The sequence below is a fragment of the Gekko japonicus genome, unplaced genomic scaffold (assembly GCF_001447785.1).
Source record: "Gekko japonicus isolate JY-2015 unplaced genomic scaffold, Gekko_japonicus_V1.1 scaffold5248, whole genome shotgun sequence".
NCBI classification, from domain to species: domain Eukaryota; kingdom Metazoa; phylum Chordata; class Lepidosauria; order Squamata; family Gekkonidae; genus Gekko; species Gekko japonicus.
In genome coordinates this window covers 9,876-20,724 of record NW_015173846.1, presented here as the reverse complement: position 1 = coordinate 20,724, position 10,849 = coordinate 9,876, and the positions used below count along the sequence as shown (strand labels likewise).

At 46.9% G+C, this 10,849-nt stretch overlaps 1 gene segment (V, D, J or C); it reads left to right on the top strand.

The window, feature by feature from the left end:
- The first annotated feature begins 5,916 nt into the window (after positions 1–5,916).
- LOC107120842 lies at positions 5,917–10,451 on the top strand. The segment is given in 2 exon segments: positions 5,917–5,986; positions 10,138–10,451. Coding segments are annotated over 2 exon segments (384 nt in total).
- Positions 10,452–10,849: the final 398 nt, after the last annotated feature.

The window sequence follows — 10,849 nt, the reverse complement described above, 5'->3', positions numbered from 1 at the left end:
TTCCGTGGTCGTGTGGCCGGCACCTCTGGCAAGGTGCTTCCTTAAATAGAGGCTTCCCCCAGCAGAGGTCGGGCAGCAGCTATTCAAATTCACCCAGGCACTCAATCCCAGTCAAACAATGCCCCTTCCTCTCCCTCTCTCAATCAGCCAGGACTCTGAAGCAACTCTAAGCGCTTCCACACACTGCTAAACACAGTTTTCCCACACAATATCCTCAGCTGAATCCCCTCAGCTGAAAGCAAGTAAAAAAACCACTCACCCTTCTAGCAGCTCTCTCTCCTGCTCCTGCTCAGAGCTCCGCTGGGTCTCCGCTGTGTTCATGCACAAAACCATGACATCATATATGTACAAAACTCTTGAGGGTTCTGCTGCTACAGTCCATATAAGTGGAAGAAGGAGTACAGAGTTGTTGATATGATTTTCTTAATCATAAAAATCTGTTCAGAGAGTTAGTTGGAACCCTGATGTGTATCCACCACTAGGAGGAAAACAAAGACATCAGCATTTCATTGATATGAATGTACTGAAGAACTATGAATATAACCACAAAGGAATAAAAAATTAACAAAATGACATATTGAGAAATAGCAAAAGGCAAGGATCTAGGAATACAAAAAAGACATTCATGCTCCATCAGATGATAAAGAGAAGTCAAAGAGACAATGCAAGAGTTTGTACCAAGGCATGCATGCCAAAATTCATTTGTCCCATTTCACTGGCATTAAATAGGTTCCCAGCAGCCAAACCCTTCTCGTGAACCTAGTCCTCACTTTATCAACCATCCCAGCTGGTTGTCTCATAAATTAGATTGAGGCTCCGATCACACATAGAAGTTGCCGCTGGATATTTATGGATGCCAGGCGGATCTTAAGGGTGTGATCAAACGGGTACATTTGGCAGGCATTGTGCACCCGTTGCCAGCCCGTTGTGTCGGGCAGAAGATCCGCAGTTAAAAGCTACTGGCAAAAGTGCAGTACCTAACGCTTGCGACGGGCCGCAGATGGACATCCTCCATCTGATCGCCCCAGCAGCTCCTCTCACTTTGTTGAGGTTTGCCGGAAATGCGCGCTGACGAACTGAAACTTGATTCCCATCTGATTGCGTCCGGGCAGGTCAAAGTGCGCCACCACAAGCAGCCACACACACACCGCAATTCCCGGCAAGTGTGAACGGGACCTGAGAGCATTAAATCCAGATTTGCTTCCTTCCCTGCCAATTGCCAATCTGAGGGGGGAAATGAAGTGCATCTGTGGTCAGCAACTGACTACATGTTCCACATCCGGCATCTCATGGGAGCTACAGTGGGTCTCACCATCTTCAAGGAGACAACACGAGCATTTACAGCACCAGAAGTGCTCCAGAATCAGCCACTTTCCTCTCTCTCTGATGTTGAAAAGGTATGATCACTTCTCCTCTGCAGGACTTTCTTAGGAAAGTATACTTTTAAAAATTACAACATAGGTTAAGTTTTATCCAAATGTGCAGATGCGTGTCTTATCACACATCCCATCCCATAGATGCATCTGGTGAATCGTGGAAGAAATCCTTTCTTTCTGTAATGAAAGAAATCCCTTCTTTCTGTATCGGTGGAGAGACAGTGTGGTGCAGTGGTTAGAATGCTGGACTAGGATCAGGAAGAGCCAGAGTTAAACCCCCAGTTTGCTGTGAAAGCTCACTGGGTGTTCTTGGGCTAGTTGTGCACTCTTACCCTATCCTACCTCACATAGTTGTTGTGAGGATAAAATGGAGGACAGGAAAATGATGGAAGCCACTTTGTGTCCCCATTGGGAAGAAATAAGAAGTATAAATGAATCATGTGGGCAGGGCTTTTTTGTGGAAAAAGCCCAGCAGGAACTCATTAGCATAATAGGCCACACCCAGCAGCAGAAACTTATTAGCCTATTAGGCCACACCCCTGACAGCACAACTCACTGTCATATTAGGCCACACCCCCACGTTACCAGAAGTGTGCTCATCCAGCCACACCCACCTTTCCCTTCTTTATTCTGTTTACCTTGTTTGTTGTCAAAACCCAGGGCTTTTTTGTAGCAGGAACTCCTTTGCATGTTAGGCCACACACCCCTAATGTAGCCAATCCTAATGAGTTTCTGCTCTTGGGTGTGGCCTATTATGCTAATACGTTCCTGCTGGGTATGGCCAACTTGGAAGCCAGATGGAATTCCGTTCCTGTGCGTTCCTGCCCAAAAATAGCCCTGCATGTGGGTATATATAATACAGTAATAGATTTGCACCTCAATACAGGCCTCCTTAGATTGCTGTCCCCTTCAAAAAGTAGTGCCAACCCCCAAATGCTTAGATCTTGTCTGCCTCATGCGTTTTTGTGTCAAGAAAAGAACACTTCACGTCCAATCTGTTTGCACTGCATACATGCCAATGTTGGATCAGGCCAAAGGCCCATCCAGTCCAACACTCTGTATCACACAGTGGCAGAAATACCAGTGCCATCAGGAGGTCCACCAGTGGGGCCATGACATTAGAAGCCATCCCACTGTTGACCCCCCCAAGCACCAAGATGACAGAGCATCACTTGCCCCAGAGTCCCTATCTATACCTTGTGGCTAATAGCCACTGATGGACCTCTGCTCCATATGCTTATCTAATTCCCTTTTGAAGCCGTCCATGCTTGTAGCCACCACCAATTCCTGTGGCAGTGAATTCCAAGTGTTAATCACTCTTTGGGTGAAGAAGTACTTCCTTTTATCCGTTCTAACCCGACCACTCAGCAATTTCATGGAGTGCCCACGAGTTCTTGTATTGTGAGAAAGAGAGAAAAGTAACTCTTTCTCTACCTGCTCTTTCCTTTTATCATTCGAGTTGCCCTTTTCTGCACTTTTCCCAAAGCTATAATATCCTTTTTAAGGTCTCATATCACAACTGACTCATGACAACCCTGAAGGGTTTTCAAGACAAAAGAAGTCCAGAGGCAGTTTGCCATTACCTGTCTCTCCTATCAAACCTGGAATTCTTTGATGGTCTCCCATCCAAATACTGAGGGCCCAAAGCTATAATATCCTTTTTAAGGTCTCATATCACAACTGACTCATGACAACCCTGAAGGGTTTTCAAGACAAAAGAAGTCCAGAGGCAGTTTGCCATTACCTGTCTCTCCTATCAAACCTGGAATTCTTTGATGGTCTCCCATCCAAATACTGAGGGCCAACCCTGCTTAGTTTCCAAGACCTGATGAGATCAGTGTAGTCTGGACCATCCAGGTCAGGTTGTACACACACATATACAAACACATACACACATCTATGGGATACATAGTAGGGTTACGTTAGGACACAACAAAGGGAAAGGGCTAAACATTATTTTATTTATTTATTTAATTTATTTATTTGTTGGATTTCTATACCGCCCTCCCAAAGGCTCAGGGCGGTTCACAGGCGGCAAAGCCGGATTCTAAAATACAATAAAACATACAATAAAATGCAATATTTAAACCACAAAAACCATCCTATAACACGGTGCTATATCATTCAACCAAGACGGGAATAACCATCCAGCTTTGGTGGCTGGCTATCTCAGTAGCGTCCTGCTATGACTTCTGCCTGGGCATACCTGCCCCACTTTCGTAGGGCAGCCAATGACATACTACCTCGGTGGTAGGATAGTGGCGATGGTGGCGGCGGCTCCTACTCGAATGCCTGGCGGAAGAGCTCCATCCCTGCGGAACTGCATAAGGTCCCGCAGGGCCCGGATCTCCTCTGGGAGCTCATTCCACCAGGTAGGAGCCGCCACCGAAAATGCCCTGGCCCTAGTAGGGGCAAACTTAATCTCTCGGGGACCTGGAACTTTCAGGAGATGGCAGTTCCACGATCGGAGTGCTCTTGAGGGAACATACGGGAAGAGGCGGTCCTTTAGGTAGGCCGGACCCTGGCCATTCAGGGCTTTAAAGGTAAGAACCAGCACTTTGAAGCGAATCCAGTATGCTATTGGCAGCCAGTGCAGTGCTTGCAGCCCAGGCCAAATATGGTCTCGCCTAGAGAGACCCAACAACAACCTGGCCGCAGCATTCTGCACTAGCTGCAGCTTCCGTATTTGCGACAGAGGCCGCCCTAAGTAGAGAGCATTACAGTAGTCAAGTCTAGAGGCGACCGTCACGTGGATCACAGTGGCCAGGTCTTCACGGTCAAGGTAGGAGACCAACTGCCGAGCCAGCCGCAGATGATAAAAGACCGCCCTGGCAGTGGCTGTCCAACTCAGGCCCAGGACCTCCGTCTTTTCCGGGTTTAATTTCAACCGACTCAGCCTGAGCCAACCAGCCACAGCTTGCAACACCCGATGAAGGTCCTCGGGACCAGAGTCCGACTGGCCGCCCAGCATCAGATAGAGCTGGGTGTCATCAGCATATTGATGACACCCAAGCCCACACCTCCAGGCAATCTGGGTGGGGGGATGCATGGAGATGTTAAACAACATCAGGGACAACACGGCTCCCTGGGGCACCACACATTCAAGGGGATGCCTTCGGGATCGCTGGTTCCCAATCGCTACCCTCTGTCCTCGACCTTGGAGAAAAGAGACAAACCATTGAAGGGCAAGCCCCTGAATCCCCACGTCGGTGAGGCAGTGGGCCAGCAACTGGTGGTTGACCATATCGAACGCAGCCGACAGGTGCAACAACACCAGTGCCGCCATACCACCTCGATCCAGATGCCTACGGAGGTCGTCTGTCAAGGCGACCAGCACCGTCTCCATCCCGTGGCCAGGGCGAAAGCCGGACTGGAAGGGATCAAGGGATGAAGCCTCATCCAGGTAGCCCTGTAACTGTGTCGCCACCGCCCTCTCAATCAGTTTGCCCAAATAGGGCAAATTGGAAACCGGCCAATAGTTGGCCAATTCGGCCGGATCCAGAGATGGCTTTTTCAAGAGAGGGCGGACCATTGCATCTTTAAGTGCTCTGGGGAACTGTCCCTCAATGAGGGACTTGTTGATAATCTCCTGCAGAGCACCTCGAAACCCCTCGTGGCCCACTTTAATAAGCCAGGAGGGGTACGGATCCAGATCGCATGTGGTTGGGCGCACAGATACGAGCAGCCTGTCAGCTTCCTCCAGACTGAGTGAGTCAAAACTTCTTCAAGTGCCACATTTCCAATTTTATTAGGACTTTCCCTAATATGTGGGAAATCCAATCACAGACCTTTTACGGTTTCTTTGACTTTGACTCAGACACATAAGACACAAAACTCCCTCTCATTTAAATTCTATCCACAATTGGACGGAAATTACATGCAAAATTCTTGCCCAAGTAGTTCACCATTTAAATAGCCACTACACTCTTGCTGCACATTGTCAGATCAGTGGCAGATCCAAACTAGCTCTTACAGTTGAGTTCCTCTTTCATACCATGACGTTTCCCTTTGCCTTATTTTTCTTCTTAGCATATCTGTTATGTAAGTGTATTCCAGGTAAATGCATATAATGGACTGTAATAGAAGAAAACCTTTAATTAATAAATGCTTGTTCTTTGCTTTAGATGTCCACTGTGAAGTTCAGCTCAAGGAATCTGGACCAGCATTTGTGAAACCTGGAGAATCCATCAGACTAACATGTGCTATCACCGGGGACCTCATCACGAATACAAATGTGTACTGGGCATGGATCCGACAGGCTCCTGGGAAAGGACCTGAATGGGTGGCAGAAATAGACATGTCTCCTAGTGGGTGGCGCAGGCGCTATGCCCCATCTCTCCAACTCTCCATCTCTGCTGATGCTGCCAAAAACGAATACTACCTCCAGCTGAGCTCCGCGACAGCTGCAGACACAGCCAGATATCATTGTGCTGGAATCGGATAACCACAGTGAGGCAAAGCAAGAAAGAAACACTACATAAAAGGGGAAGATTTTCTGCTGCTGGCTCTTCGCTCGAAAGCAATTTTGGCACCAGCAACAATGCCCAGTAACAGTGGGCCCAAATACAAGCATGAGTTTTATATATGGAGAATGTTTGTGGAATCTGAAAGTTTGAATAATGTAATGTTACGTTCAGTTTTCATTGGCTGGAGTGTATTTTTACTCTTGGTTAATCTCATTGTCAGCACCAGAACTGGACCTTGCCTTAGGGAAAGTAATCACGATCCGTGTTCCCTTTAAGCCGAGTTAGTGTGAGCTAGCTCACAGTTCTTTAGCCTCTGGCTCACACATTTTTGTCTCAGCTCAGGAAGGGTGTCTCCAGAGCAAACTAATGTATGCAGTAGCCAAATCGCTCACTCACAACTTTCATGCCAGCAGCTCACAAAGTAGGATTTTTTGTTCACAAGACTCCACAGTTTAGAGGGAGCATTGCTCACAATCCAGTACTTTCCAAATCAATCCTGATCCACCCCTTTTCTCTCCCCTGATTTTTGGGACTGCCTTCTAGAGGGTGAGCAACTGCCACCTCCACACACTCCCAGGACCCCTGGGGTGAACAAGGGCTTGGAGGAAATGAGTCCACAAAGAAAATCCCTCCAGGTAATTACAGCCGAGAAAGCCAGTCTCACATTTGTAATCCCTCCATGGTTTAATCCTGGGCTTCCTTATTCTGCTCTAGAGCGGGAGGATTCTAAAGCAGCATCCTCAGGAGCAAGGATCAGGAGGCACCTAGGTCCCTGGACAGCTGGGAGCTTGCAACAAACTGCCACACTACACTTTTCTGTACCAGAACTCCCCACTCCCTGTTAAAGGTAAAGGTTTCCCTTGCTCGAAAGCCAGTCGATGTTGCGCGGTGCGCGTAGGACAGCCTGAGTGCCAGTAGAAGATATCAGCCAGCCACCAGGACTATTTCAGCCACTCCAGCTCACCAGCCACACTCCAGCACTCAACTGCAACTCCAGTTCTGTATAGCACCACACAAGACAGTCCTGTGGTAAAACTATATACAGATTTTATTTACAGAATATACAATCCTCGGACAAAATGCTCTGCCAGTCACCGTCATTTAGAGAAGAAAAAAACTGGACTGCACTTGTCCACATATATACATTATTGTAGCCAATCAGCTTAGAGCTGAGTCATTGTCACTGGCCTCATACCATAATCTGGTCCAAACCGGCCAGGACAGGTTTCCAGCAGTCTCCCTGCTGACAGATCACATTACAACAGTCGAATCCGATTCTAAGGATGCGTGACTCATCTCCGTTTCCAAGCCGAAGAGCCAGTGCTTTCCAAAGACGTTTCTGTGGTCATGTGGCTAGCGTGACTAGATGCTGAGGTATGCAGAAAACTGTTACCTTCCCACTGAAGTGGTGCCTTTTATCGACTTGCAATTACTTGCTTTCAAACTGCTAGGTTGGCAGGAGCTGGGGCCAGAGATGGGAGCTCACTCCGTCATGCGGCACTCGGGTCTTGAACTGCCGAACTACTGACCTTCCGGTCTGCAGTTCAGCATCTTAACCACTGCAGCCCTTCCCACCCCCAGTTATCCACCCCCAATCTGTTCTGGGTCATGTTTGCTGATTCATAAGAACAAGCAGAGGTCACACGAGTTGGTTGGCATGAAGCGACTGCATCAACAAGGCTTCCTGGATAAGACAGAGGCTGAAATAGTTCTAGAAGGAAGAAGCCTCACCTGTTCCAAGTGTTGTTTCGGGGGCCTCATCCTAAGAATACTTATAGAGGCCAGGATACCAGACCTGGGTGCTTGCTTACAGGCCTGCTGCCTGCAGTGATACTAATAGGAATGGAGCTATGTTTGCCACTATCCCGATTCAGAGTGTAACATGAGGCCTGTGAGGGCAGGGCTGGGCCTTGTATCTCCTATAGGCTAGCCTATAGGATCTGCCTCTAGATTGACCTTCAGCTACCACCCAATGCACTGGGTAGCAAAAGCTACTGGGAAGGACTTGGAATAGATCAATTGCACACATATTCCAGCTTTTGAACTCAGAATTTATTGCCAAGTGTCTGGAATACTGCCCCCTAGTCGGATAATGGTCCTTTCTGCACTAGACCATAAATCCTGGTTCAACCCTGTCCCTGAATTTATATTCTATACTACACACAAGTTCACCCCTGTAATTTTCTCGGGGTGTTTCTACATTCTACACTACACTCGAGTTCCCCCCTGTACTTATCTCAGGGTATCTTTTGTTTCCACATTACATTGAGATCACCCCAGTTTCGCCCCACAATTGTCCTGGTATAAACAGATGCTGTTATAACCAGGGATAAATGCAAGGTATTGTGTCGCGAGTTGAACTCTGATAAAACCAAGGATAAGATCCAAGTATGGAAAGGACGATTGTTAAGCAATGTTGTCAAATGGGGTATCAAAATGTCTCACAACTATCTTTGTGTGTGTGTGTGTGTTGTGGAAAGTGTCCTCAAGTCCCAACTGACTAATGGCAACCCTGAAAAGTTTTCAAGACAAAAGAAGTTCAGAGGTGGTTTGCCATTGTCTGTCTCTCCCTAACAAACCTGGGCTTCTTTGATGGTCTCCTATCCAAATACAAAAGAGGGCCAGCCCTGCTTCGTTTCCAAGACTTGGTGAGATCAGTCTAGTCTGGTCCATCATACACAATACGGATGGGATACATAGCAGTTTTCCATTAGGAGACCACAAAGGGAAAGGGTTTGTTAGCCTGATTGCTCTGAATTATTATCAATATTAGGGAATATGAGATGTTGTAAAATAGCAATAGGCAATAAGGGAACTAACACCTCTATATACAGGGGTCCCGCTTCTTCCAGAAACACCAGAAATAGACACGGAGGCTGGTGTCAATATAAAATGATTCCTTTACTGTAGATTCTTCACAAGCAAACAAAACACACACAGTTACACAGCTTCTTGGGAATTAGAAAATCAAGAGACATTCGAATGAGCAGGATGTTTCATTGAGGGGCAATATTTACCTGTCCTCAGCGAGATGGCATGTCCCAAAGGAAAGATAGGGGAAACTAATAGAAAATAGGGATTGTGTTCTGAACTGGCAGAAACATGTGGGACTCTGGCTGCTGTCCAAGAGTCTCTAGAGACATCATGGGTTTCAGGATAGGAAGAGTTAGAGAGCTAAGAGATCTAGAGAACCTAGAGAGATCTAGAAAGCCTGGAGAGATCTGGAGAGAGCAAGCACGTTGCTGGGTGCCCACTTTTGTAAGGGGACTCTGGGGGGAGGACTTTGCTGGCCACCTCCCTTGAGACAACCCCTTGTGGTCTGTTTGAAAAGTCACATCCGCAATGGGCATGGGGGCTTAAAGGGTTGGTCAATATTAAACTCTAAATCTGTGACAGAGACACCTCGAGGATTGGGATGACTCATCGTCTATCACCTATTGTTGTGAAAGTCCATTTCCTCAGCCAGGTCAAGTAAAACTGTTTCCTCGAGAGGATTAGGAAGGCCAAGTCCTTTGTGAGTGGAAGGCAGGAAAAGAGTCTTTTGTGCCTTCGCTGCGGAGATTGTGGGGGGGGGGGGGGTTTTCCTGCATTGTAGAGAAAACTTCCCAATGGCATCAGGGAGCATCTGTTTAAACCACAATGGTGAATGGCTGTTCTGGGTGCCTCATGTGGCTAGGGATACATCTTGGAGTGGGGTGGCCTCGGGAACCACTGGCACATCATCTCAGTGTCTGCTGGTTTGTGTGTACAGCTGTCAGCACAATCTGGTCACCTTACATCTCAGTCCCTTTTGCACATCAACAAGCATAGTCCATTTTTATCACTTATAGGCTTTATGTCTATGAGAGCCCAAACAGCACCTTGCAGAGCAACAGGTTAAACATCACTTCTTCAAGTGCCACATTCCCAAGTTTACTAGGATTTTCCCTAAAAAGTGAGAGATCCAATCACAGACCTTTTACAGTTTCTTTGTAACTAGTTGAAGAAGACACAAAACTCCCTCTCATTTAAATTCTATCTACAACTGGATGGAAATCACATGCAAAGTCCTTGCCCAAGTAGTTCCCCATTTAAATAGCCACCATGCTCTTGCTGCATGAAAATCACATTTTCAGGTCTGTTGCAGATCCAAACTAGCCCTTACAGTGGAATTCCTCCTTCATACCATGATGTTTCCCTTTGCCTTATTTTTCTTCTTAGCATCTCTCTTATGTAAGTGTATTCCAGGTAAATGCAAAGAATAAACTGTAAGAAGGAGAAACCTTTTATTAATAAATGTTTGTCCTTTGCCTTAGATGTCCACTGCGATGTTCAGCTCAGGGAATCTGGACCAGCATTTGTGAAACCTGGAGAATCCATCAGACTAACCTGTGCTATCACCGGGGACCTTGTCACGAATACAAATGTGTACTGGGCTTGGATCCGACAGGCTCCTGGGAAAGGACCTGAATGGGTGGCAGAAATAGACATGTCTCCTAGTGGGTGGCGCAGGCGCTATGCCCCATCTCTCCAACTCTCCATCTCTGCTGATGCTGCCAAAAACGAATACTACCTCCAGCTGACCTCCGTGACAGCTGCAGACACAGCCAGATATTATTGTGCCCGATAACCACAGTGAAGCAAAGCAAGGAAGAAACACTACATAAAAGAGGAAGACTCCTTGCTGCTGGCTCTATGCTCTAAAGAAATCCATGCACCAGTGTCCACAACAATGCCCAGTAACAGTGGGCCCAAATACAAGTGCTGGTTAATAGCAGGAGTTTAATATATGGAGAATGTGTGTGGAACCTGAATTTTTGGTCTGTTTTCATTTCCTGGATTGTATTTTTGTCACTTCAACCTTGGGTCTGGTTCACACTTTCAAAGAAAGAGTGAGTGAGTGAGTGAGAGAGTGAAGGAATCGAACACATGCAATTATCTAAGGCAATACAACCAATACGGTAACAGTGAATCCACTGTCATCCATGTATTAAAACAGTAATTTATTTATTTAATGGCCCATCTTTC